A 26,941-nucleotide genomic window follows, 5' to 3' on the forward strand; every position below is an offset into this window, starting at 1 on the left:
ACATATATATACACACACAACACACACACACACACATACATTTTATTTTATTGACTGATTTGCCAATATATGTAGATAATAGTCAAATCAAATGTTAAGTTAGTTTAGTTAATGTAAGATGCAACCCAAAGTGTTTTTGAGTTTCAAGATATTGAAATAAATAAGCCTTAACCACAAACTAAGAAAAATCAGGAATAGGATGCTGACAGTTCATGACCAAACAGAGAATGGGAGTAGTGCTGACCATGCAATCCCAGCCTCTATAAGAGGGAGCTCTGGGACTTGTGCATGAACTGATAGGCTTCTGGTACAGGTGAGTACACTGACCCTCTGTCTGCATCTCTTCTATACAGCCTAATCTATAATCTTTGTGCTGCAAAACATATGTTGTTATCATTTACAAAAACTGATGATTTTGTTGCTATGTAAAACTGTTAACACATTAACTTATCGTCTGTAAATAAGAATATACAAGCAAATTTTCAACTTGTGCAAGCAGTAACCAAAGTTATATTTTTAGCATCATCCCATCCACTTCAAGCTAAACTTGCAGGGAAGCAAGGTAAAGTAAAGGACTTATTTAAAATAGTTTTAAACCAACAAACACAAGTTATTTATACATTAATTTAATGTAAATTACTTATTCTCTTTTAGCCACCCCATACCGTGCCATCATGAGCACAGATGCTGAGATGGCGGCCTATGGCCCAGCGGCCATTTACCTCCGGAAGTCGGAGAAGGAGAGGATTGAGGCCCAAACTTCTCCTTTTGATGCCAAGTCAGCCTACTTTGTAGCGGATCCTGAGGAGATGTATCTCAAATGTAAACTCGTCAAGAGAGAGGGTGGCAAAGCCACATGTGAGATCGAAGGTCCTGGTGCAAAGGTAAGTTGCTTTGTGCTTCGCTTATACTTTTAAATCTTCAATAGCTCCTATAATTCTTAAGTTATATTCACCAAATTTTAGCTGTAGGTAAACTGAACTTTCCGAGATTTTTGGCAGTATATACGATTATAATTGTTCACTTGCACTTGAACTTATTACTACTTAAACTAGGGGAAGTAAAAATGACCTAATTTAAAAAAAAAATGTGTTTTTTAAGCGTCCACCATTTTCGGTTTGGCCCTTAATGTCGGAAATGTAGCTCTAAATGCGCTAAAAAAATAAAATAAACATATTTAGAAACAAATAAGTTATGAATTTGAAGTGACTTTTGGGACACCCTATATAACTAAAAAAAATGACAATGTCGTAAATATATGTCACATTCAAAATGAGAATATAGAGGAGTTTGTTGGATTAAGCACTTTTCTTGGCATCTCCTAAGTACATTGGAGGATTTATTGCTGCAATATCATGTAGTTATCTGTCTTCTTCTTGCCATTTTAACACCTGCAACACCTGAGTTTCTCATAATACAGCTAATTCTGTCATACACACATCTTATTTGATCCATCTAATTCAGGGGTGTCCAAACCTTTCTCATTAAGGGCCACATATAAAAATACAAACAAAGCTGAGGGCGATTGAGGGCCATAGACCTCCATCTTCAATGGGACACATTAAATGTTTGTTTCAGAAATGTACAGTAAAAAGCACTGTTTAAGGTAACATGGGCCAATTCACCTGGAAGCTTGAGGGCCAAAAAAAATTGGTCTGAGAGCCGCATTTGGCCCCCGGGCCACTGTTTGGGCATGCCTGATCTAATTACATGTGATAAATCCTCTTGACATCCAGCTCAACCAAATTGCACTACACTACATCTTAACATGATATAGTGTAATACAGACTAAATGTTCTATTTCATTAGACTGTAACAGTCAAAGAGGATGATGTTCACCCAAGGAATCCTCCCAAGTATGACAAAATCGAGGACATGGCCATGATGACCCACCTCAATGAGCCTTGTGTTTTGTATAACCTCAAAGACCGTTATGCATCATGGATGATCTACGTGAGTTTTCACAACATATAACTATCTTTGAAACTGCTAACTTTGAAATAATAATTGCTTATGCACATTCAATATGTTCCAGACCTACTCTGGGTTGTTCTGCGTCGTGGTGAACCCCTACAAGTGGCTTCCTGTATACGATGCTGTCTGTGTATCAGCCTACAGAGGCAAGAAGAGGATTGAGGCCCCACCCCACATCTTCTCCATCTCTGATAACGCCTATCAGTTCATGCACACTGGTGAGATTAAATGTGTTTGCCCTTAATATTATCCTAAAAAAATACAACAAAAACAAAAAGCAGAATGTAAGAATGTCTAATAGTAATTTGTACATTGTTTTAGATCGCGAGAATCAGTCTATTTTGATTACGTAAGTATAGTAATAGCTTTAATTTAGTATAGCTAAATGTTATAACAATACCTGAATCTTAAAATTCTCTTACTAAACTAGCGGAGAATCCGGTGCTGGAAAGACTGTCAACACCAAACGTGTCATCCAATACTTCGCAACAATTGCAGCTATTGGAGTTAAAAAGCCTGAGGCTTCTGCAAGCAAAATGGGGGTAAATCAATTAATTTATTTATTTATTTTATTTATTTATTTTTTTATTGCTTAGAAAACAACAATAACAACAACAAATAATAAATAATGTACATTTGATAAAAAACAGGGATCTCTGGAGGACCAAATTGTTGCTGCTAACCCTCTGCTGGAGGCTTATGGTAATGCCAAGACTGTGAGGAATGACAACTCCTCTCGCTTTGTGAGTATTAACAATAAAAATAAACACACATTAAAACTGAAAATAATTGGAGGCAATAATTTAAAATATTCATTTCAGGGTAAATTTATCAGGATCCATTTTGGCACCACTGGCAAACTTGCTTCAGCTGATATTGAAACATGTGAGTATGAAATCAGTCTTCAAACAACCATTGTATATTCTAAACTCCAAATATTCCTGAAAGAAGTAGAGAACAAACTCATTTGTTATTTTTCAAGTAAGGACAAGAAAATTATGAGGAGTCAGAACATGAGTATATATTGAGTCTGTATTTCGTGTTTATTTCTGGGGCAATGTGGATTTTTCAATATTCAAATACAAAGATAAATCTTCTTTTTTTTTTTTTCATTGTTGTGAATTAAATTCAAATTCCAATCACAGATCTGCTGGAGAAATCCCGTGTGACCTTCCAGCTGTCTGCTGAGAGGAGCTACCACATCTTCTACCAGCTCATGACCGGCCACAAGCCTGAACTGCTGGGTATGTTATTCCACATAAAATGTTATGGCAAGACACTAAGGTATATATACCTTAATATACAGTATCTATCTATATAACTATCTCTCTCTCTCTCTCTCTCTCTCTCTCTCTCTCTCTCTCTCTCTCTCTCTCTCTCTCTCTCTCTCTCTCTCTCTCTCTCTATATATATATATATATATATATATATATATATATATATATATATATTATATTTCAGGAATAAGTCATTTACCTTTAAATACTAAATAAGAAATTCAAACCAATGTAGATTTATGTCTAGGAAATACATGCAATTTTATGTATTATTACATTTAAAGCTATTATCTGTAATTTGATTTGGCGATCCAACCCTGTTGTATTTTCAGTATTTTCATATACCAGCATTAGATGCTATTTAGTTTACTAGTCTAATAATGTGCCAGTTTTGGCCTGACAGAAGAAGACCAGAGACCACAGGTGAGCTTGAACAAAGGCCAGGTGAGGGGAGGAACAGGTTTCTGGCATCTACAGGTGAAAACACTTCAAGTAAACTTGCAGATGGTAGCTTTAAATGCCTTATTTTTATATAATCAATATTACTATAATTTTTCTCCATAATACAGAAATCCAAGTCCAAAACAAGCTACTTAAACAAATTATATTTTTCTATAATCCAGAGGCACTTCTGATCACCACTAACCCCTATGACTACCCAATGATCAGCCAGGGTGAAATCACTGTCAAGAGCATCAATGATGTGGAGGAGTTCATTGCAACTGATGTATGTTAAGTAACAAAAAAACAGAAACAATTCACATTAACATGAGATGTTAATGTACTGTATTATCATTTTGTAGACAGCTATTGACATCTTGGGCTTCACTGCTGATGAGAAGATTAACATCTACAAGCTGACTGGTGCTGTGATGCATCACGGAAACATGAAATTCAAGCAAAAGCAACGTGAAGAGCAGGCAGAGCCTGATGGCAATGAGGGTAATAAGACTGAAATTGCATTAATTACTGTTTAAGTGAAATCTACTATATTTTTATTATTCTTTTAGTTGCTGATAAGATCTCCTATCTCTTGGGTCTGAACTCTGCTGACATGCTGAAAAATCTGTGCTACCCAAGAGTCAAGGTCGGAAACGAGATGGTGACCAAAGGTCAAACTGTCCCACAGGTAGTATATTAAGATATGATACAAATATACAGCAATACTACTCAAAATCTCAGATGAAGTGAAAAGCAGCTAGAACATAATGTGAAAGAATTTCACAAAATTGAACTTCACCATTGTGTGTTGCAACTGGTTGCATCGGCCAACTCTTTCACAAACATATCTGCATTGTTGAGCCCCCACTTAAGAGAAAAGACTGTACAGTTTTCGTTTCATGCATGCATGCAGACATGTAGATTCTATAATAAAATGCTGACATGCCCTCCATCTCTATTTTTTACTAGATGCATATACACTTAGATCAAATGTGCACAGCCTTTTTTTGTGATTTTTGTCCTTGTTCATAAAGGTCAACAACGCTGTCAGTGCTCTATGCAAGTCTATCTATGAGAAAATGTTCTTGTGGATGGTCATCAGAATCAATGAGATGTTGGACACTAAACAGTCAAGATCCTACTTCATTGGAGTACTGGATATTGCTGGATTTGAGATCTTTGATGTAAGTTTAACACGATTTTGAAAAAAAATTATGCTCACTATGACTGTGAGGTTAAATAGTATGTGACTTTTCTTTTATGTAGTTTAACAGTTTGGAGCAGCTCTGCATCAACTTCACCAATGAGAAACTGCAACAGTTTTTCAACCACCACATGTTTGTCCTGGAGCAAGAAGAGTACAAGAAAGAGGGCATTGAATGGGAGTTCATCGATTTTGGTATGGACTTGGCTGCCTGCATTGAGCTCATTGAAAAGGTACATTTTTATAAATACATAATTAATAACTAAGTAAATATTTTAGGTAAGGCTAACATACATGAATATTTAACAGCCCATGGGCATCTTCTCCATCCTTGAAGAGGAGTGCATGTTCCCCAAGGCCTCTGACACAACCTTCAAGAACAAGCTGTATGACCAACATCTGGGCAAGACCAAAGCCTTTGAGAAACCAAAACCTGGCAAGGGCAAGGCAGAGGCTCACTTCGCACTGGTCCACTATGCTGGCACAGTAGACTACAATATTGGTGGCTGGCTGGACAAGAACAAGGACCCACTGAATGACTCAGTTGTTCAGCTGTACATGAAATCTGCAAACAAACTGCTGTGCTTCCTGTATGCAGCCCGTGCTGGGGCTGAGGGTAAGAGAGTCTCCAAGAATTATTAATAATATTGATTAACAAAAAATGATGGATATTTTGTTTAAAGCTGAGAGTGGTGGCAAGAAGGGTGGCAAGAAGAAGGGTGGTTCATTCCAGACTGTATCTGCACTTTTCAGAGTATGTTTTTGGGGTTAATATGTAATTCCACTTGAGGTGTTATTATTAACCATCTAATTATCTACAGGAAAATTTGGGCAAGCTGATGACCAACCTGAAGAGCACTCACCCTCACTTTGTGCGTTGCTTGATTCCCAATGAAACTAAGACCCCAGGTAAGGATATTGGAGGTGTATTGCTTGTAATTAGTCACAGTGTGAATAATAATTAAAAATATAATAATCTTCAGGTCTTATGGAGAACTTCCTGGTCATCCATCAGCTGAGGTGTAATGGTGTGCTGGAGGGTATCAGAATCTGCAGGAAGGGATTCCCCAGCAGAATCCTCTATGGTGACTTCAAACAGAGGTTTGTAAATATTAATCTTAACACATTTAAGAATTGATAATAGTATACAGAAAAATAAGAAATATGCAGTAAAGCTGTAGATACATTTTTCAAGTTAGGAATGGTAATGAAAAAAAAAAAAAAAAACTATATATTTTCCACAGATACAAAGTATTGAATGCAAGTGTCATCCCTGAGGGACAGTTCATTGACAACAAGAAAGCTTCAGAGAAGCTGCTTGGCTCCATTGATGTGGATCACACTCAGTACAAGTTTGGGCACACCAAGGTAATCTTAAGTTAAATTCATCGATAACATATGTGGCAACCTTGTTAACAGATGATTGAACCAAAAACAGGTGTTCTTCAAAGCTGGTCTGCTGGGTACTCTTGAGGAGATGAGAGATGAGAAACTGGCTGAGCTGGTGACTATGACTCAGGCTCTCTGCAGAGGATATGTGATGAGGAAAACATTTGTCAAGATGATGGAGAGAAGGTACATACAGTACATATTTTACACTAAGAGCTTCAACTTTGTCATTTTAAATTTTCTCATTTTCTCAATATTTAGAGAATCTATTTACTCCATCCAGTACAACATCCGCTCCTTCATGAATGTGAAAAACTGGCCATGGCTGAAACTGTACTTTAAGATCAAACCCCTTCTGAAGACTGCTGAGACTGAGAAGGAGCTCAGTCAAATGAAAGAGAACTATGAGAAGATGCAGTCTGACCTGGCAGTTGCTTTGGCCAAGAAAAAAGAGCTGGAGGAAAAAATGGTTTCCCTGTTGCAGGAGAAGAATGATCTGCAGCTGCAAGTGGCATCTGTAAGTAACAATAGGTTATGATTATCTTTTGTACACATTAAAGACATATGTACAGAACAATGTTGATGCTATGTAAATATACATGTATGTATGAAAACAGGAAGTGGAAAACCTCTCTGATGCAGAAGAGCGATGTGAGGGACTCATCAAAAGCAAAATCCAACTTGAGGCAAAGCTCAAAGAGACAACTGAGAGACTGGAGGATGAGGAGGAAATCAATGCTGAGCTGACAGCAAAGAAGAGGAAGCTGGAGGATGAATGCTCTGAGCTGAAGAAAGACATTGATGACTTGGAGCTCACCTTGGCTAAAGTGGAGAAAGAGAAACATGCCACTGAGAACAAGGTTAAAATATTATTATTTTCTTCTTCTTCTTCTTCTTCTTCTTCTTCTTCTTCTTCTTCTTCTTCTTCTTCTTCTTCTTCTTCTTCTTCTTCTTCTTCTTCTTCTTCTTCTTCTTCTTCTTCTTCTTCTTCTTATTATTATTATTATTATTATTATTATTATTATTATTATTATTATCATGAGACTCAAATATACACTTAATCACACACAGGTGAAGAACCTGACAGAGGAAATGGCATCCCAAGATGAGTCTATTGCCAAGCTGACCAAAGAAAAGAAAGCCCTCCAAGAGTCCCACCAGCAAACTCTGGACGACCTCCAGGCAGAGGAAGATAAAGTCAACACTCTGACCAAGGCCAAGACCAAGCTGGAACAGCAAGTTGATGATGTATGGTCATATAGTCATTCATTTCCCTTTTCAATATCTTAGCAAAATAACATTATATTCTAATTACAATTCATAGCTTGAGGGATCCCTGGAACAAGAGAAGAAGCTCCGCATGGACCTTGAGAGAGCCAAGAGGAAGCTGGAAGGAGACCTGAAACTGGCCCAGGAATCCATCATGGACCTAGAGAATGATAAGCAGCAATCTGATGAAAAGATCAAAAAGTATATTTTGTTGACAGTTTATAATAAATACATAGATCAGTACAATAATAATAATAATAATAATAATAATAATAATAATAATAATAATAATAATAATAATAATAATAATAATAATAATAATAATACATACATAGATAAACAAATGAAAATGTGATTTTAGGAAGGACTTTGAGACCAGCCAGCTCCTCAGCAAGATTGAGGATGAGCAGTCTCTTGGTGCTCAGCTTCAGAAGAAGATCAAGGAGCTTCAGGTAATTACTGGGACTGTTTCTGACAAATGTCATGGTTCAAAGTCAAACATTTCTATTCCTACGATCAAATGTAGGCTCGCATTGAGGAGCTGGAGGAGGAGATTGAGGCTGAGAGAGCAGCTCGTGCAAAGGTGGAGAAGCAGAGAGCTGACCTCTCCAGGGAGCTTGAGGAGATCAGTGAGAGACTGGAGGAAGCTGGTGGAGCCACAGCTGCTCAGATTGAGCTGAACAAGAAACGTGAGGCTGAGTTCCAGAAGCTGCGTCGTGATCTTGAGGAGTCCACCCTGCAGCATGAGTCGACAGCCGCAGCCCTTCGCAAGAAGCAGGCTGACAGTGTGGCTGAGCTAGGAGAGCAGATCGACAACCTTCAGCGTGTCAAGCAGAAGCTGGAGAAAGAGAAGAGCGAGTACAAAATGGAGATTGATGACCTCTCCAGCAACATGGAGGCTGTGGCTAAATCAAAGGTAATTACAATAACACCGACAAATGCATCATCCTTGGCATCATTTGACAAACGTGCAAAATACTGAGTTCTTCACATTTTTACGGTTAGGGCAACCTGGAGAAAATGTGCAGGACACTTGAGGACCAGCTGAGTGAGCTCAAGGCCAAAAATGATGAGAATGTCCGCCAGCTGAATGACATTAATGCTCAGAGAGCAAGACTCCAGACAGAGAATGGTAATAGTCCTAAGGCTGAAAACTTTTTCTATTTTACTCTTCGGTGTGTGAAAACTAAATCCTGCTGCAACTACAGGTGAGTTTTCTCGTCAGCTTGAAGAGAAGGAAGCTGTTGTTTCTCAGCTGACCAGAGGCAAGCAGGCTTTCACTCAGCAGATTGAAGAGCTGAAGAGACATGTTGAGGAAGAACTCAAGGTATAATGTAAATTCAAAGATATTCAAAAATAAATCAACACTGTACTAACTATACATTTTCACAGGCAAAGAATGCCCTGGCTCATGGTGTCCAGTCTGCCCGACATGACTGTGATCTGCTCAGAGAGCAATATGAGGAGGAGCAGGAAGCAAAGGCTGAGCTGCAGAGATCAATGTCCAAGGCCAACAGTGAATTGGCTCAGTGGAGATCCAAATATGAGACTGATGCTATTCAGCGCACTGAGGAGCTGGAGGAAGCCAAGTAAGTAAAACATTTCTTCTGGACATGGAATTCCATGGATTTTGTATCTAATTTTGTTTCTCAATTCCTTTATCACAGGAAAAAGCTGGCCCAGCGTCTGCAGGAGGCTGAGGAATCTATTGAGGCTGTGAACTCCAAGTGTGCCTCTTTGGAGAAGACAAAGCAGAGGCTGCAGGGTGAGGTGGAGGACCTCATGATTGATGTGGAGAGAGCTAATGCTTTGGCTGCCAATCTGGACAAGAAGCAGAGGAACTTTGACAAAGTAAACAATATATATATTCAATAAGGTTTATGATAAGTACACATTTTATGTAACCAAAATATTCTTCAGGTTTTGGCAGAGTGGAAGCAGAAGTATGAGGAGGGCCAAGCTGAACTGGAGGGTGCCCAGAAGGAGGCTCGCTCTCTGAGCACTGAACTCTTTAAGATGAAGAACTCTTATGAGGAGGCCCTGGATCAGCTGGAGACCATGAAGAGAGAGAACAAGAACCTGCAGCGTATGTTTTTTTTCCCCATTGTCGCATTTTTTCAGCCTTTTGCATAATGTATATTTTATGTATGCAGAAGAAATTATGTCATGAAAAAATTGCTATTTTTTTCTCTCAGAGGAGATATCCGATTTGACTGAGCAGATTGGAGAAACTGGAAAGAGCATTCATGAGCTGGAAAAGGCCAAAAAAAGTGTTGAGACAGAGAAATCTGAGATACAGACTGCCCTGGAAGAAGCTGAGGTACAAATACATTGCACAAATAAACAGATATTGAAATGTTTGGAGCCAATACTAATACAGATCTTGGAAATGCTGATTACCTATTGGTTAACCAATGTTTACATCTGAGTTTAAATGGTGTTACATATGCATGTGTTACTACTATGTTTCCACAATCTTTTGCCAATATCAAAATATATGGAACCCACCTGAATGTTAGGACAATTACACAGATGTATGACTTCAATTTCATTCATAAGGGCACTCTAGAGCATGAAGAGGCCAAGATTCTCCGTGTTCAGCTGGAGCTCAACCAGGTCAAAGGAGAGATTGACAGGAAGCTGTCAGAAAAAGACGAGGAAATGGAGCAGATAAAGAGGAACAGCCAGAGAATCATTGACTCCATGCAGAGCACTCTGGATGCTGAGGTCAGGAGCAGGAATGATGCCCTGAGAGTCAAGAAGAAGATGGAGGGAGATCTGAACGAGATGGAGATTCAGCTAAGCCATGCCAACAGACAGGCAGCTGAAGCCCAGAAACAGCTCAGGAATGTCCAGGGCCAGCTCAAGGTAAAGAACAAGGCACATTTAGTTGAAGCTTGCCTTCAAAATGACCACCATACAATGTTTTCAGGATGCCCAACTGCACCTTGATGATGCCGTCAGAGGACAGGAAGATATGAAGGAGCAGGTGGCCATGGTGGAACGCAGAAATGGTCTGATGTTGGCTGAGATTGAGGAGCTGAGAGCTGCTCTGGAGCAGACAGAGAGAGCACGCAAAGTGGCTGAGCAGGAGTTGGTGGATGCCAGTGAGCGTGTTGGATTGCTTCACTCTCAGGTTTGGGTCTTGAAATCAGCAATATAGACAATGTAAAACAGAAAATATAAACAAATATGTTTCTGTCAAACAGAACACCAGTCTTATGAACATCAAGAAGAAGCTGGAGTCTGATCTGGTCCAAGTTCAAGGTGAAGTGGATGATTCTATTCAAGAAGCAAGAAATGCTGAAGAGAAGGCCAAAAAGGCCATCACTGATGTGAGCCAACTGTTTTAAACACGAGTGCCAAAATCAGTTTATGCCAGAGAAAATTTACAATGATCAACATTTCAGGCCGCCATGATGGCAGAGGAGCTGAAGAAGGAGCAGGACACCAGTGCTCATCTGGAGAGGATGAAGAAGAACCTGGAGGTCACTGTCAAGGACCTGCAGCACCGTCTGGATGAGGCTGAGAGTCTGGCCATGAAGGGCGGCAAGAAGCAGCTCCAGAAACTGGAGTCCAGAGTATGTGTCAACTAAAATGTTTATTGAATCAGTGTATAGCCAAAATAACAACAGTTACATTAATCTTTTAAAGGTTCGTGAGCTCGAGGCAGAAGTTGACGCTGAGCAAAGACGGGGAGCTGATGCCATTAAAGGGGTCCGCAAATACGAGCGTAGAGTGAAGGAACTGACCTACCAGGTAATTTCTGCTCTTCACAATCCAAATTAAAACGTGAAAGTGAATCTGTAGGCTTGAAATGCATTATGTAAAAAAAAAAAAAAAAAAAAGATAACTTGTATATTATGTGTCAGATACGAAGCGGAGTGGGCTGTGAGAATGTTTAAAATTGCATTTGCATAATCCGCTCATACCTTAGTCTTTCACTTAATAATTCATATGCAAATTGAACATCTTGTTTGTTAAATGTGACTCTGATTAAAAACACAAGCAATGATTATGGCACAAATAGTAAGTTAATGTGTTTTGTGGCAGTAATATTTCGAGACCCACTGTCTTTCCCCAACCAGCCTCCTTCCATGGAAAATAACAGGAGCAAGTCTGGTCAACATACTCTTCAGTTAAGATCAAGGCTTTTTTCCACTCCATGTTGCCTCTTTCACACTTTGCTCTCCTCTTTCAAGCTATCTGTAGTAGATGGAGAAGGACCTTTTAAGTCCAGGCCACTAGTTTTAACTTTCTACTGATGCTGTTTCACTGGCTCTATGAAGCATACTCAAGTCCTTTGCATTCTGATGGTCGGTTACAGTTGTCCAAGGTAGACCAATTTTCTCAGTCATATTGTGGAAATCTAAATACCCATCCCTCATAAAATTCTGTCTAGCTTCATTTCAAAACCATGTTAGGGAAATTATGGTTGTAACCGTAGTTGTAAATCTAAGTTTAATATTGATAGTCCAGTCCTACATTGCTGTTGGTTGTCCGTGTTATATTCTTTCATGCTAACGCAAAGCTCTACACTCACATCAAAAGCCAGAATTAAATGTAACAAAGAGTAATAATGTAACATGACTCATTTATTGAATCAGCAGTTTCACTAATTTAGGCATTTCCTATTTTTATTACTTGTATGAGTCATTACTATACTGTACATAAACTGTGATATATTGTAACTGAAGACATTCAGTCCTTGAGACTAATTCCCGTACTACATGAACAATAAACTATATCTTACCTTATATACTGCACATGTTTTTTCCCGACATGACAGCTGGAACACAAAAAGCCCTAGAAAATTTTACTCCAAAGTCGCAGGCCATGTTTTGAGTCAGGTCTGTGGAGAGGAAATCCACTCACAGTAAGCATGCATGTTTTTCAAGGTTTGTTTTGTTCTTTTTTTTTTTTTTTTTTTTTTTTTAGTAACAAAGCAACAATAACTAAATAAATGTATAACGGTTAATGGTTTGGTGAAATATTCTGCAGCAGAGCTTTAGTAAATGTTACTTGACATAAAGATTATCATTGATACCATGGTAAAAATAGGACAGTTGCACTATTATCACCATTCTTCTTCTTCTTCTTCTTCTTCTTCTTATTATTATTATTATTATTATTATTATTATTATTATTATTATTATTATTATTATTATTATTATATTATCATCAGTATTTTTAACTGTTTGCATTTTTATGTTTGCAGACTGAGGAGGACAAGAAAAATGTGATCAGACTTCAGGATCTTGTGGACAAACTTCAGCTCAAAGTTAAATCCTACAAGAGACAGGCTGAGGAGGCTGTAAGTAAAAATATGCTATAATTAGAAAATAGTACTATGTTTCCTATTGACCTCAAAATCAATACAACTTGCATTAACAGGAGGAGCAAGCCAACGGTCACATGTCCAGACTCAGGAAGGTTCAGCATGAATTTGAGGAGGCTCAGGAGCGTGCTGATATTGCTGAGTCCCAGGTCAACAAGCTCAGAGCCAAAAGCCGTGAAGTTGGAAAGGTAGTATCTAATACCAGGCATGTTTTGTATCCTTTTTTGTATGTTAAATGATACTGTTTAATACCACTATTTTATGTTTTACAGGTGGAGGCAGAGTAAAATTGATCCTCCCCCTCAAATCAAAGGTTCATAAAATATGACCCACTTGATATATATCAATAAAAACATATTTTAACATTTAAAGGTGTCTGTAATATGTTTGTCTATTTGGTATTCCATTTCAAAAATGGATCTCATTTTGCTACATGCTCAATACATTCAGATTCACCACAACCATCTGGCCATTAGTTTATAGATCTCCATAGACACAACAGCCCAGACTGAATCCCACCCTTGGAAATATGTTCAGTTGACTTTCATTAAACAACATCAATCACTAAAATCCATCACATCTTACTAGTGAAAAACACAAATAATAACACCAAACAACTCAAAAATTATTTTATCACAAATGACTCATCTCCAGGCTATAATATAATTAATAGAAATTATACAGATTTTAATAAACTAAAAAATATCCTAAAATAAAATCTTTAATTAATTAATTAAAATAAAACGAAAAAAGTGTATTTATTTTGAAATACCAATATGTATGGAGTCCCAAAGTTGAAATTTTGACAATCTTTTAAAAGATGTACTATGGACTCTGCACACCTGATTGGGCTACAGGTGCGTCGGAGGAGAGGGACCTGACTGAAAGGTTTTAAGAAGAGGTTTTAATGTATGCCTCTGCGTTCTCCGGAGAAGGCTGATAATCACGTCATTCCTTTGTAGAAAATCCCTGCTATTAAACTTTTCACAGCGAAAAGAATTTTGCATGATAGTTTTGAAATTATTACCTTGAGGTACTGTAGATACAGTGAAACGCTGGTCAAGAAAGAATAGTAGCAGTTCTACTTCCTTCTCAAAATGAATCAAAACCACGGCCACCATAATGCACACCTTAAAGAGGGACCTCTGAGAGAGTTCCAGTCCGGTGCATCAGTGTGAGGAACACTGCTTTTAGGGAGAAGAGTGTAGAGTCTTCAGATCAGAACCAGCTGAATGAAGCGGAGCTTTTTCACCAGGCTATGAGAAAGCAGAACTCTAACACCTTCCCATCCCCTTTGCTGCCGAGAATGGCTACCAACATGCACCTACTGTCCCAATTATTCATACTCCACATTCATTCATAGGCAAGATGGGTGAAGTGTCTTACTAAAGGACACACGCACACCAACCTTTGGGTTTAGCAAATGGTCTCACCACTTAGTCCATGCCACTGCTGAAGTAAAGAAAGGAAGAATTTTCTAAATATAGTAGCACAATAATTGCTCCCACAAGTGCTGACTCAGTCCATCCTTGGATCCATCACTCATTCTTCAGATCCTTAGAGAACTTGCCCTGCATCCTTGCAATGTCCCATTTGAGATGTCCCAGGCGATAAATAGATTGAGGTTGCCAAGCTATGCAACCCATTGCATTAAGTCTCCAAAAAGAAATTAAAGCTTGACTTGGAATGCTGGAGCAGGCTTAAGTCTGTCCTTAAGCTTTTGATGACTCTTCAGTTCCGACCCCAATGGGCTTTGTAGTGAATACTCAGCTTTCACATCAAATTGGTTCCCTTTGGTATGCTGCTCAAGGGAATATATGGGCTATAAGTAGTTAACAGAACATAAAAGTAAAAGTATTTCTGGCGCAAAAATGTCCATATCAAAATATCAAAGGACCAAATGCACTCAAGTGATATAACAGCATAACACCAATGCATTGTGTTAACAGTTCAATGTATTATTTTTATTTGTGAAGAACCATGTACAAATCTTACAAAAGGAAAGATTTAGCTACTGCTACTACTCCAAGTGCAGTTCCTGGGCAGGTGCCCACACAATGAAGAATACTCATTACATTACAATTATAATCCAACACTAGCTTGTATTACATTAGCTCTGTAAAATACACAATAAAATGTCACAATTTCAAAAGCATTACATGTTTCCTAAAAATACCTGCAAGTTCACACATATATTAAAAACAATTAAACATGACTTAACATGAATAAACATTAAGTCAAAATTTCAATAAAAATAATAATAATCATCATCATCAAATGTCACCATCTTTGTATCAAATGTGCTTCTTGGATGAAGTTAATTTTATGCTGTGTGATACGTTTATTTTGAGCTTGATCTCAGATGAGTTTCCATCACTTATCATGCCCATCTAAGGAGATGCAGATTTCATTCATATGGATAGTACTTCATCTTTAATTTTATTGCAGGAATATGATATAAGTCTTGCCCTGTAACAGAAAACCAATCACTTGGAAGCATCTGACAAGGCCAATTAAAACATAAATATGCGATTTCTATTTATATTTTATAAAAAATTATTTCTCACTTTGGTTTCAAACTGCCATGTTGTGCACTGACATCCTTCATTTTGAAAGACAATCAAATAGAATGAACTAGAAGACTTTTTTCTGCTATAAATGACAATATTTTGACTGCACACTTTTTGCTTAGGAATTTTAGAGGTAATTTAAATGAAAGTCCCAAAATGATCATAGGATGTATTATGGAAATACACTTTCGAAGTTTTAGAGGTAAATTTTATATAAAAGTAACAATAACTACAAAGGGTAACCCATGCAAGTAACCAGTTTACAATATTTAACTTGTGGATCGACTGCAATAAATATATTCAATCTTCTCTTCCCACTGTGTATGATGGCAGATACATAGTAAATAAGTAGTTTGGTATGCATTTGATCACATCCACAAATAAGCAACAGGATAGCAAGAATACATGCCCAAAGAGAGAAAGAGAGTAGTGCTGACCAGGCACTCCCACCCCCTATAAAAGAGGAAGCTCTGGACTTGGAGGTTAACTGGTAGGCTCCTGGTATAGGTGAGTACACTTCTGTTTTCTTTGTGCTACTAAGCCAGTAAACCAAACCAAAAATTCCAATTGAAAAAACTGTTCGTCTAGGCAGTAATCAATTCAATATGTTTTAGCATCTTCCATCCTCTTCGAAGGTATACAACTTACTAGAAGGAAAGGTAAAAGCTGAAAATATGACCAGCATATTTTTCATATTGTAAAAACACATTTATATTCTCTTTTAGTCACTACACAAGTGCCATCATGAGCACGGACGCAGAGATGGAGCAGTTTGGCGTGGCGGCCATTTTTCTCCGCAAGCCAGAGAGGGAGAGGATTGAGGCCCAAAATACTCCTTTTGACGCCAAAACGGCTTACTTTGTGACGGATGCTGATGAGATGTATGTCAAATGCAAGGTTGTGAAGAAAGAGGGTGGCAAAGCTACATGTGAGATTGATGGGGGAAAGGTAAGTTGTTTTCAAAACATGACAATATCAATTACAAGCATTCAGTGTTTTCTAAATTATTGCCCTTGTCAATGAGATATCTATTCAACAAAATTGTAAATCAACTTTGAGCGTCTGGAAAAGAACTGTTTAAGACTAATCAAAAATTGTTGTATTTAGGTTTGTTATTATTATTAAATGAAAGACAATTTCTCTACATTATAATGTATTGAAGTGTAGACTTTTTTCATTAGACTGTAACAGTCAAAGAGGATGACATCCACCCAAGGAATCCTCCCAAGTTTGATAAAATTGAGGACATGGCCATGATGACCCACCTCAATGAGCCTTGTGTTTTGTATAACCTCAAAGACCGTTATGCATCATGGATGATCTACGTGAGTTTTCACACTAGACTACCTGATTTGAAATATCAACAGCATATGCTTATAATAAATGTCTATATGTTCCAGACCTACTCTGGGTTGTTCTGCGTCGTGGTGAACCCCTACAAGTGGCTTCCTGTATACGATGCTGTCTGTGTAGCAGCCTACAGAGGCAAGAAGAGGATTGAGGCCCCACCCCACATCTTCTCCATCTCTGATAACGCCTATCAGTTCATGCTCACTGGTGAGACTTACTGTGTTAAATGTTTCTATTATAACGAATGAATGAAATTTTAAAAATGCTAATGAATTTCTAATAATACTTGCATTCATTTAGATCGGGAGAACCAGTCTGTTCTGATTACGTAAGTATACAGCTTATACTTGTTGTAACAGTTGAATCTTTAAAATCTTCTTAAATCTCCTTCCTTAAACCAGTGGAGAATCTGGTGCCGGAAAGACTGTCAACACCAAACGTGTCATCCAGTACTTTGCAACAATTGCAGCTATTGGAGCTAAAAAGGATGCTCAGCCTACAACAACTGGCAAAATGCAGGTAAATAACGATTACTATCTAAATGTATTTTTTTTTTTTTTTAAAGTGTTAAATGTTGTAAATGTGGTAATACAGGGGTCCCTTGAAGATCAAATTGTTGCTGCCAACCCTCTGCTGGAGGCTTATGGTAATGCCAAAACTGTGAGGAATGACAACTCCTCTCGTTTTGTGAGTATGCAGATACATGATATTATATGTAAAATATAATAATAAAATACTAGACTAAAATGTGTGCCTGTTTTAAATAATCTTTCATCTCAGGGTAAATTCATCAGAATTCATTTTGGCACATCTGGAAAGCTTGCTTCAGCTGATATTGAAACATGTAAGTTTAAATTCAATCTTAATTTAACTATATCTTAAAAATCTGTGCAATATGGCGATCCTTGAAAACAAAATAAGAACATTTTACTGAACAGCCATTTTCTAAACTTAATCAGCAAATATCTGCACATAAAAGTTGCAATAAAACTGAAGGGTAAATTTTAGGTGTACTGGACAAAAACTGCCCAACATGAAATGCTGTCTGATATTGATAAAGTAGGAGAAATGCTAATGGTAAATTATACTTAACAGATCTGCTGGAGAAATCCCGTGTGACCTTCCAGCTGTCTGCTGAGAGGAGCTACCACATCTTCTACCAGCTCATGACCGGCCACAAGCCTGAACTGCTGGGTATGTTATACCAGATAATGTTAACATTTGTCATGCCTAAATTAATGTATTTAAACAAGCATTTCTATTTTTCTAAATTACAGAGGCACTTCTGATCACCACTAACCCCTATGATTACCCAATGATCAGCCAGGGTGAAATCACTGTCAAGAGCATCAATGATGTGGAGGAGTTCATTGCAACTGATGTATGTCAAACTTACAACAACTTATGTATGTTATTTTAATACAATGGAATTAATATTAATGTTGGTGTATCATCTAACAGACGGCTATTGACATCTTGGGCTTCACTGCTGATGAGAAGATTAACATCTACAAGCTGACTGGTGCTGTGATGCATCACGGAAACATGAAATTCAAGCAGAAACAGCGTGAAGAGCAGGCAGAGCCTGATGGCACTGAGGGTAATTACAAAAACATCTAACTATTATACTTACATTATTATTCTCTTATTTTAATGAAATATAGGCAATGTAAAATACTTTGTTTTATTCCTTTAGTTGCTGACAAGATCTCCTACCTCATGGGTCTGAACTCTGCTGACATGCTGAAAGCTCTTTGTTACCCAAGAGTCAAAGTCGGAAATGAGATGGTGACCAAAGGTCAAACCGTCCCACAGGTAAACTTCTTGAGTGCTCAGCGAGATGAATAAAGCAAAGGGTTCTATGTTATGGCATCACATGACAGCAATAATTTATTGATTTATGTTTTTTTCTTTTATGTAAAGGTGAACAATGCTGTCAGTGCTCTGTGCAAGTCTGTCTATGAGAAAATGTTCTTGTGGATGGTCATCAGAATCAATGAGATGTTGGACACTAAACAGCCAAGATCCTTCTTCATTGGAGTGTTGGATATTGCTGGATTTGAGATCTTTGATGTTAGTTACCTTACCCACACCAATATGTATCAACTGCACTGCAACTATGATGTAAATTAAAGATGTAATTCCATGTGTAGTTTAACAGTTTGGAGCAGCTCTGCATCAACTTCACCAATGAGAAACTGCAACAGTTTTTCAACCACCACATGTTTGTCCTGGAGCAAGAAGAGTACAAGAAAGAGGGCATTGAATGGGAGTTCATCGATTTTGGTATGGACTTGGCTGCCTGCATTGAGCTCATTGAAAAGGTACATTTTGTAAACAACTAGCGACAACAAATATTTTAGAGAGTATTTTAAGTAATGTCAACATGTACATACTTAACAGCCAATGGGCATCTTCTCGATCCTTGAAGAGGAGTGCATGTTCCCCAAGGCCTCTGACACAACCTTCAAGAACAAGCTGTATGACCAACATCTGGGCAAGACCAAAGCCTTTGAGAAACCAAAACCTGGCAAGGGCAAGGCAGAGGCTCACTTCGCACTGGTCCACTATGCTGGCACAGTAGACTACAATATTGGTGGCTGGCTGGACAAGAACAAAGACCCACTGAATGACTCAGTTGTTCAGCTCTACCAGAAATCTGCAAACAAACTGCTGTGCTTCCTGTATGCAGCCCATGCTGGGGCTGAGGGTAAGAGAATCTACAAGAATTATCAATAATATTGATTACCAAAAAATGATGGATATTTTGTTTAAAGCTGAGAGTGGTGGCAAGAAGGGTGGCAAGAAGAAGGGTGGTTCCTTCCAGACTGTATCTGCACTTTTCAGAGTATGTTTTTGGGGTTAATATGTAATTCCACTTGAGGTGTTATTATTAACCATCTAATTATCTATAGGAAAATTTGGGCAAGCTGATGACCAACTTGAGGAGCACTCACCCTCACTTTGTGCGTTGCTTGATTCCCAATGAAACTAAGACCCCAGGTAAGGATATTGGAGGTGTATTGCTTGTAATTAGTCACAGTGTGAATAATAATTAAAAATATAATAATCTTCAGGTCTTATGGAGAACTTCCTGGTTATCCACCAGCTGAGGTGTAATGGTGTGCTGGAGGGTATCAGAATCTGCAGGAAGGGATTCCCCAGCAGAATCCTCTATGGTGACTTCAAACAGAGGTTTGTAAATATTAATCTTAACACATTTAAGAATTGATAATAGTATACAGAAAAGTAAGAAATATGCAGTAAAGCTGTAGATCCATTTTTTTTCTGTCTAGATACAAAGTATTGAATGCAAGTGTCATCCCTGAGGGACAGTTCATTGACAACAAGAAAGCTTCAGAGAAGCTGCTTGGCTCCATTGATGTGGATCACACTCAGTACAAGTTTGGGCACACCAAGGTGCTGGGTCTACATAAACAAAATTTACTGACGACCTGTGTATAAAGCATTAATGTAAACTGTCGTTTACATTACAATTAAACAGGTGTTCTTCAAAGCTGGTCTGCTGGGGCAGCTTGAGGAGATGAGAGATGAGAAACTGGCTGAGCTGGTGACTATGACTCAGGCTCTCTGCAGAGGATATGTGATGAGGAAGGAGTTTGTCAAGATGATGCAGAGAAGGTATACTTTCTTAAAAATATATATTTAAAAAAAACATGTCTTACCATACCCAATATCTTAAAAATGTATATTTTTGTTATGCAGAGAATCCATCTACTCGATCCAGTACAACATCCGCTCCTTCATGAATGTGAAAAACTGGCCATGGCTGAAACTGTACTTTAAGATCAAACCCCTTCTGAAGAGTGCTGAGACTGAGAAGGAGCTCAGTCAAATGAAAGAGAACTATGAGAAGATGCAGTCTGACCTGGCAGCTGCTTTGGCCAAGAAAAAAGAGCTGGAGGAAAAAATGGTTTCCCTGTTGCAGGAGAAGAATGATCTGCAGCTGCAAGTGGCATCTGTAAGTAACAATAGGTTATGATTATCTTTTGTACACATTAAAGACATATGTACAGAACAATATTGATGCTAAATGCTAAAATTGATGTTAATATTGATGTAAATATACATGTATGTATGAAAACAGGAAGTGGAAAACCTCTCTGATGCAGAAGAGCGATGTGAGGGACTTATCAAAAGCAAAATCCAACTTGAGGCAAAGCTCAAAGAAACAACTGAGAGACTGGAGGATGAGGAGGAAATCAATGCTGAGCTGACAGCAAAGAAGAGGAAGCTGGAGGATGAATGCTCTGAGCTGAAGAAAGACATTGATGACTTGGAGCTCACCTTGGCTAAAGTGGAGAAAGAGAAACATGCCACTGAGAACAAGGTCAAAACAATTGAAGATACATTTTTACAATTGTGATAGAATTAAGTTAATAATACGCCACCCTTAATTAATGTACAGGTGAAGAACTTGACAGAGGAGATGGCATCTCAAGATGAGGCTATTGCCAAGCTGACCAAAGAAAAGAAAGCCCTCCAAGAGTCCCATCAGCAAACTCTGGACGACCTCCAGGCAGAGGAAGATAAAGTCAACACTCTGACCAAGGCCAAGACCAAGCTGGAACAGCAAGTTGATGATGTATGGTCATATAGTCATTCATTTCCCTTTTCAGTATCTTAGCAAAATAACATTATATTCTAATTACAATTTATAGCTTGAGGGATCCCTGGAACAAGAGAAGAAGCTCCGCATGGACCTCGAGAGAGCCAAGAGGAAGCTGGAAGGAGACCTGAAACTGGCCCAGGAATCCATCATGGACCTAGAGAATGATAAGCAGCAATCTGACGAAAAGATCAAAAAGTATATTTTGTTGACAGTTTAATAATAATAATAATAACAATAACAACAATAAAAAAAAAAAAAAATAATAATAATAATAATAATAATAACACATACACACATACATAAACAAATGAAAATGTGATTTTAGGAAGGACTTTGAGATCAGCCAGCTCCTCAGTAAGATTGAGGATGAGCAGTCTCTTGGTGCTCAGCTTCAGAAGAAGATCAAGGAGCTTCAGGTAATTACTGGGACTGCTTCTGACAAATGTCATGGTTCAAAGTCAAACATTTCTATTCCTACGATCAAATGTAGGCTCGCATTGAGGAGCTGGAGGAGGAGATTGAGGCTGAGAGAGCAGCTCGTGCAAAGGTGGAGAAGCAGAGAGCTGACCTCTCCAGGGAGCTTGAGGAGATCAGTGAGAGACTGGAGGAAGCTGGTGGAGCCACAGCTGCTCAGATTGAGCTGAACAAGAAACGTGAGGCTGAGTTCCAGAAGCTGCGTCGTGATCTTGAGGAGTCCACCCTGCAGCATGAGGCGACAGCCGCAGCCCTTCGCAAGAAGCAGGCTGACAGTGTGGCTGAGCTAGGAGAGCAGATCGACAACCTTCAGCGTGTCAAGCAGAAGCTGGAGAAAGAGAAGAGCGAGTACAAAATGGAGATTGATGACCTCTCCAGCAACATGGAGGCTGTGGCTAAATCAAAGGTAGTTACAATAACACCGACAAATGCATCATCCTTGGCATCATTTGACAAACGTGCAAAATACTGAGTTCTTCACATTTTTACGGTTAGGGCAACCTGGAGAAAATGTGCAGGACACTTGAGGACCAGCTGAGTGAGCTCAAAGCCAAAAATGATGAGAATGTCCGCCAGCTGAATGACATTAATGCTCAGAAAGCAAGACTCCAGACAGAGAATGGTAATAGTCCTAAAGTTGAAAACTTTTTCAATTTTACCCTTCATTGTGTGAAAACTAAATCCTGCTGCAACTACAGGTGAGTTTTCTCGTCAGCTTGAAGAGAAGGAAGCTCTTGTTTCTCAGCTGACCAGAGGCAAGCAGGCTTTCACTCAGCAGATTGAAGAGCTGAAGAGACATGTTGAGGAAGAAGTCAAGGTATAATGTAAATTCAAAGATATTCAAAAATAAATCAACACTGTACTAACTATACATTTTCACAGGCAAAGAATGCCCTGGCTCATGGTGTCCAGTCTGCCCGTCATGATTGTGATCTGCTCAGAGAGCAATATGAGGAGGAGCAGGAAGCAAAGGCTGAGCTGCAGAGAGCAATGTCCAAGGCCAACAGTGAAGTGGCTCAGTGGAGATCCAAATATGAGACTGATGCTATTCAGCGCACTGAGGAGCTGGAAGAGGCCAAGTAAGTAAAACATTTCTTCTGGACATTTGACTTCCAGGGATCGTGTATCTAATTTTGTTTCTCAATTCTTTGATCACAGGAAAAAGCTGGCCCAGCGTCTGCAGGAGGCTGAGGAATCTATTGAGGCTGTGAACTCCAAGTGTGCCTCTTTGGAGAAGACAAAGCAGAGGCTGCAGGGTGAGGTGGAGGACCTCATGATTGATGTGGAGAGAGCTAATGCTTTGGCTGCCAATCTGGACAAGAAGCAGAGGAACTTTGACAAAGTAAACAACATATATATTCAATAAGGTTTATGATAAGTACACATTTTATGTAACCAAAATATTCTTCAGGTTTTGGCAGAGTGGAAGCAGAAGTATGAGGAGGGCCAAGCTGAACTGGAGGGTGCCCAGAAGGAGGCTCGCTCTCTCAGCACTGAACTCTTTAAGATGAAGAACTCTTATGAGGAGGCCCTGGATCAGCTGGAGACTTTAAAGAGAGAGAACAAGAACCTGCAGCGTATATACCCACTCACTTGACATAGAATAATGAACAAAACTATAGTATAGTAATTTTAGGCTTATTTATATCATCTAAATTGGAATGTTTATAAAGCAAATGTTTTTTTTCCCCCTTCAGAGGAGATTTCTGATTTGACTGAGCAGATTGGAGAGTCTGGAAAGAGCATCCACGAGTTGGAGAAGGCCAAGAAGACTGTTGAGACTGAAAAATCTGAGATACAGACAGCCCTGGAAGAAGCTGAGGTATTAATAAAATAAGGGTAGCTTCTGTATTGGTACTAAATAGTCTTTCGTTAATTCAATCATTTGTGTTTTTTTATTCATAAGGGCACTCTAGAGCATGAAGAAGCCAAGATTCTGCGTGTTCAGCTGGAGCTCAACCAGGTCAAAGGTGAGGTTGACCGGAAACTGGCAGAGAAGGACGAGGAGATGGAGCAGATAAAGAGGAACAGCCAGAGAATCATTGACTCCATGCAGAGCACTCTGGATGCTGAGGTCAGGAGCAGGAATGATGCCCTGAGAGTCAAGAAGAAGATGGAGGGAGATCTGAACGAGATGGAGATTCAGCTAAGCCATGCCAACAGACAGGCAGCTGAAGCCCAGAAACAGCTCAGGAATGTCCAGGGCCAGCTCAAGGTAAGAAAAGAGGCATATAATCAATTGAACCTTCATTTCCAAATGACCTCCATACAATTTTTTTTCTGTTAGGATGCCCAACTACACCTTGATGATGCCATCAGAGGACAGGAAGATATGAAGGAGCAGGTGGCCATGGTGGAACGTAGAAATGGTCTGATGTTGGCTGAGATTGAGGAGCTGAGAGCTGCTCTGGAGCAGACAGAGAGAGCACGCAAAGTGGCTGAGCAGGAGTTGGTGGATGCCAGTGAGCGTGTTGGATTGCTTCACTCTCAGGTTTGGATCTTGACATCAGCTATACAGACAATGTAAAACAGAAAATATAAACCAAATATATCTCTGTCAAACAGAACACCAGTCTTCTGAACACCAAGAAGAAGCTGGAGTCTGATCTGGTCCAAGTTCAAGGTGAAGTGGATGATGCAGTTCAAGAAGCAAGAAATGCTGAAGAGAAGGCCAAAAAGGCCATCACTGATGTGAGCTCATGGTTTTAAACACAGAAATGACAAAATCTGTTTATGCCAGAGCAAATTTACAATGATCAACATTTCAGGCTGCCATGATGGCGGAGGAGCTGAAGAAGGAGCAGGACACCAGTGCTCATCTGGAGAGGATGAAGAAGAACCTGGAGGTCACTGTCAAGGACCTGCAGCACCGTCTGGATGAGGCTGAGAGTCTGGCCATGAAGGGCGGCAAGAAGCAGCTCCAGAAACTGGAGTCCAGGGTTTGAGTCTTCTGAAAATTGTATTGAAATTGACCGTAACAAAAATGACAAGTCAAACATTAATTTGTCATTTTAAAAGGTGCGTGAGCTTGAGGCAGAAGTTGAAGCTGAGCAGAGACGTGGAGCTGATGCTGTGAAGGGAGTCCGCAAATATGAGCGTAGAGTCAAAGAGCTGACCTATCAGGTAATTATCTATTACATTGAATGTATTATGTGAATATAGTGTTGCAGATAGTACTATCATGCCAATATATTGCTTTGTTTTAGACTGAGGAGGACAAGAAGAATGTGAACAGACTCCAGGATCTGGTGGATAAGCTGCAGCTTAAAGTGAAATCTTACAAAAGACAGGCGGAAGAGGCTGTATGTCTATAATACAATTATGCTACTTATTTTTTAAATTATAATAATTCAATAGATTGTTTATTTTATTTTTTTGTATTTTATAGGAGGAGCAGGCCAACAGTCACATGTCCAGACTCAGGAAGGTCCAGCATGAACTTGAGGAGGCACAGGAGCGTGCAGATATTGCTGAGTCCCAGGTCAACAAGCTCAGAGCTAAGAGCCGTGATGCCGGAAAGGTAACAATACAGCAGAACTTGATATTTTCAAATAAAAAAATTTTAATGATTAAACCAGTTTAAAATTTAACTACATTATTTGTTGTTGAGTTATTCTAAATAGTACTTTCTTTTCTTTTTCAGTCTGACATTGCAGAGTAAATGTCAATATCTGGACATTTTGCGGTCAGTTCATAAAATATGAACTATATTCCAATAAATCTCATTATTAAAAGATGTACTTGGTTTTGTCATTTCTACACAATTTAAAACCATATAATGGCTTTCAATCTTTTATGACAATCTATATTTTAGAATATGTGTGAGTGGAGTCATTCACTAACATGTTTTTCCGTATCTCAAGGAATAAAGGCAAACAAAACAAACTAACTGCTGAAATCATTTATATTGTCTTTTGAAGATTTTTTTTTTCATTAGGATATATATTTGGCCAATGGTGCCATATGCAGAATGCTTTGATTCATTACTTTATTTACTATATTCATTTAACTACTCAAAGTATTAACTTTACAAGCACTACCGCATTACCAAACAACCAAACACTTAACAAAAACTTGGGAAAGTTACCTTTACTTTAACTTTGTAAAATCAGCCTATTCAAAAGTGTTTTATTCAGACATGCAGTAAAAAATTACATCAAGTAAGACACAGAAGTGCTCCTTAAATAATCTACCACCATCCAGCTACTGATACATGAAACTAGACCATCAAATGCCTTTCTATTTATACATGAGCTATCACACCCAAAAGAAAACATTAAACTAAAATGTGAACAGTAATCAAATAGACTTTAGGAGTTAATCATCTGATATCTCTTATGCAGTGCATACCATACCATATTGAGGTGAAATCATATATTTAGAAAGAGATTTATTTTTAAATATCTAAAAGGGGTGGAGACGATGTAGTATCCAGGCAAAATGCTTCATCTAATCTTTGTCACGTCCTCCAGATATTAATTTATCCATCTATTTTATTGCCTTCAGCATTAGAATGGTATTGGTCTGAAAACAATCAATTTAAAGGGAACATATTATGTGGAATAAACATTTGGATTTAGGTGATTTAGATTTCTTTATTTGATCCCCAAAGGGCAATTCTGGTGCAATCAGCAACTTAAAAACTTTCACATAAGAACATTACACAAGCAAGAAACAGAAGTACATAAAAATACTGGGGCAATTTCTAGCTTCTCAACACACTGCTGCTGCTACTTGTCACTGCTACCATAATAAACATTTATGAGCTTTCAACCATGTTATAATGATGGTTCCCTCATCGTTGACTTTCTCAAAGATGCATTTTGATTGATTTATGTAAAGCACACAGTAAATAATGAATTTAAATGATATACATTTTTTTATATTCATAAAATAAAGTCTGAACACAGAAAAAAAATTGAATTAGGAAGTTAAGAATCTGATTTCTCACAAAGCCCCATTTGAGTTTAGCAACTATGTATTTACTTCAAGGGGTGGAGTGGTTGGATTTAAACTGGGTGC

General features: G+C 38.5%; 2 protein-coding genes across 3 annotated transcripts; both read left to right on the forward strand.

Annotated features, from left to right (window-relative positions):
- Window positions 1-289: 289 nt before the first annotated feature.
- LOC129456448 (myosin heavy chain, fast skeletal muscle-like) lies at window positions 290-13,263 on the forward strand. Its single transcript, XM_055223595.1, has 41 exons — window positions 290-313; window positions 521-562; window positions 655-884; window positions 1,810-1,953; window positions 2,036-2,192; window positions 2,296-2,323; window positions 2,405-2,516; window positions 2,625-2,717; window positions 2,796-2,859; window positions 3,120-3,218; window positions 3,875-3,978; window positions 4,055-4,193; window positions 4,262-4,380; window positions 4,727-4,876; window positions 4,959-5,129; window positions 5,206-5,512; window positions 5,580-5,650; window positions 5,718-5,805; window positions 5,880-5,997; window positions 6,141-6,264; window positions 6,335-6,471; window positions 6,547-6,802; window positions 6,903-7,145; window positions 7,357-7,533; window positions 7,610-7,755; window positions 7,916-8,006; window positions 8,081-8,470; window positions 8,560-8,686; window positions 8,763-8,881; window positions 8,947-9,143; window positions 9,222-9,405; window positions 9,475-9,640; window positions 9,750-9,874; window positions 10,114-10,422; window positions 10,487-10,690; window positions 10,764-10,889; window positions 10,965-11,135; window positions 11,209-11,313; window positions 12,773-12,868; window positions 12,949-13,080; window positions 13,165-13,263. The coding sequence occupies exons 3-41, from the start codon at window positions 675-677 to the stop codon at window positions 13,177-13,179; spliced, it is 5,814 nt and encodes a 1,937-aa protein (XP_055079570.1). The 5' UTR covers window positions 290-313; window positions 521-562; window positions 655-674; the 3' UTR covers window positions 13,180-13,263.
- Window positions 13,264-16,034: 2,771 nt separating this feature from the next.
- LOC117374433 (myosin heavy chain, fast skeletal muscle) lies at window positions 16,035-25,792 on the forward strand. Of its 2 annotated transcripts, XM_033970537.2 has the most exons (40): window positions 16,035-16,121; window positions 16,188-16,410; window positions 16,644-16,787; window positions 16,863-17,019; window positions 17,113-17,140; window positions 17,214-17,331; window positions 17,407-17,499; window positions 17,593-17,656; window positions 17,908-18,006; window positions 18,090-18,193; window positions 18,274-18,412; window positions 18,509-18,627; window positions 18,736-18,885; window positions 18,966-19,136; window positions 19,216-19,522; window positions 19,590-19,660; window positions 19,728-19,815; window positions 19,890-20,007; window positions 20,109-20,232; window positions 20,318-20,454; window positions 20,539-20,794; window positions 20,921-21,163; window positions 21,242-21,418; window positions 21,495-21,640; window positions 21,771-21,861; window positions 21,936-22,325; window positions 22,415-22,541; window positions 22,618-22,736; window positions 22,802-22,998; window positions 23,078-23,261; window positions 23,331-23,496; window positions 23,617-23,741; window positions 23,826-24,134; window positions 24,207-24,410; window positions 24,485-24,610; window positions 24,688-24,858; window positions 24,938-25,042; window positions 25,126-25,221; window positions 25,308-25,439; window positions 25,563-25,792. In XM_033970537.2, the coding sequence occupies exons 2-40, from the start codon at window positions 16,207-16,209 to the stop codon at window positions 25,578-25,580; spliced, it is 5,817 nt and encodes a 1,938-aa protein (XP_033826428.1). In that variant the 5' UTR covers window positions 16,035-16,121; window positions 16,188-16,206; the 3' UTR covers window positions 25,581-25,792. The 2 variants fall into 2 exon arrangements, with proteins under 2 accessions (XP_033826428.1, XP_055079569.1); XM_055223594.1 differs by having other exon boundaries at window positions 17,214-17,499.
- The last annotated feature ends 1,149 nt before the right edge of the window (window positions 25,793-26,941 follow it).

This window comes from Periophthalmus magnuspinnatus, chromosome 8 (genome assembly GCF_009829125.3).
Source record: "Periophthalmus magnuspinnatus isolate fPerMag1 chromosome 8, fPerMag1.2.pri, whole genome shotgun sequence".
Taxonomy (NCBI): domain Eukaryota; kingdom Metazoa; phylum Chordata; class Actinopteri; order Gobiiformes; family Gobiidae; genus Periophthalmus; species Periophthalmus magnuspinnatus.

What these genes read in the sequence shown, in the direction of transcription:
- LOC129456448 (XM_055223595.1), top strand. Translation starts at nt 675, where the DNA reads ATGAGCACAGATGCTGAGATGGCGGCCTATGGCCCAGCGGCCATTTAC. An exon ending in ATGCATCATGGATGATCTAC is followed by an intron (nt 1,954 to 2,035) that starts GTGAGTTTTCAC and finishes AATATGTTCCAG; the next exon opens with ACCTACTCTGGGTTGTTCTG. An exon ending in CTGTATCTGCACTTTTCAGA is followed by an intron (nt 5,651 to 5,717) that starts GTATGTTTTTGG and finishes AATTATCTACAG; the next exon opens with GAAAATTTGGGCAAGCTGAT.
- LOC117374433 (XM_055223594.1), top strand. Translation starts at nt 16,207, where the DNA reads ATGAGCACGGACGCAGAGATGGAGCAGTTTGGCGTGGCGGCCATTTTT. An exon ending in TTGGATTGCTTCACTCTCAG is followed by an intron (nt 24,411 to 24,484) that starts GTTTGGATCTTG and finishes TCTGTCAAACAG; the next exon opens with AACACCAGTCTTCTGAACAC. An exon ending in CCAAAAAGGCCATCACTGAT is followed by an intron (nt 24,611 to 24,687) that starts GTGAGCTCATGG and finishes TCAACATTTCAG; the next exon opens with GCTGCCATGATGGCGGAGGA.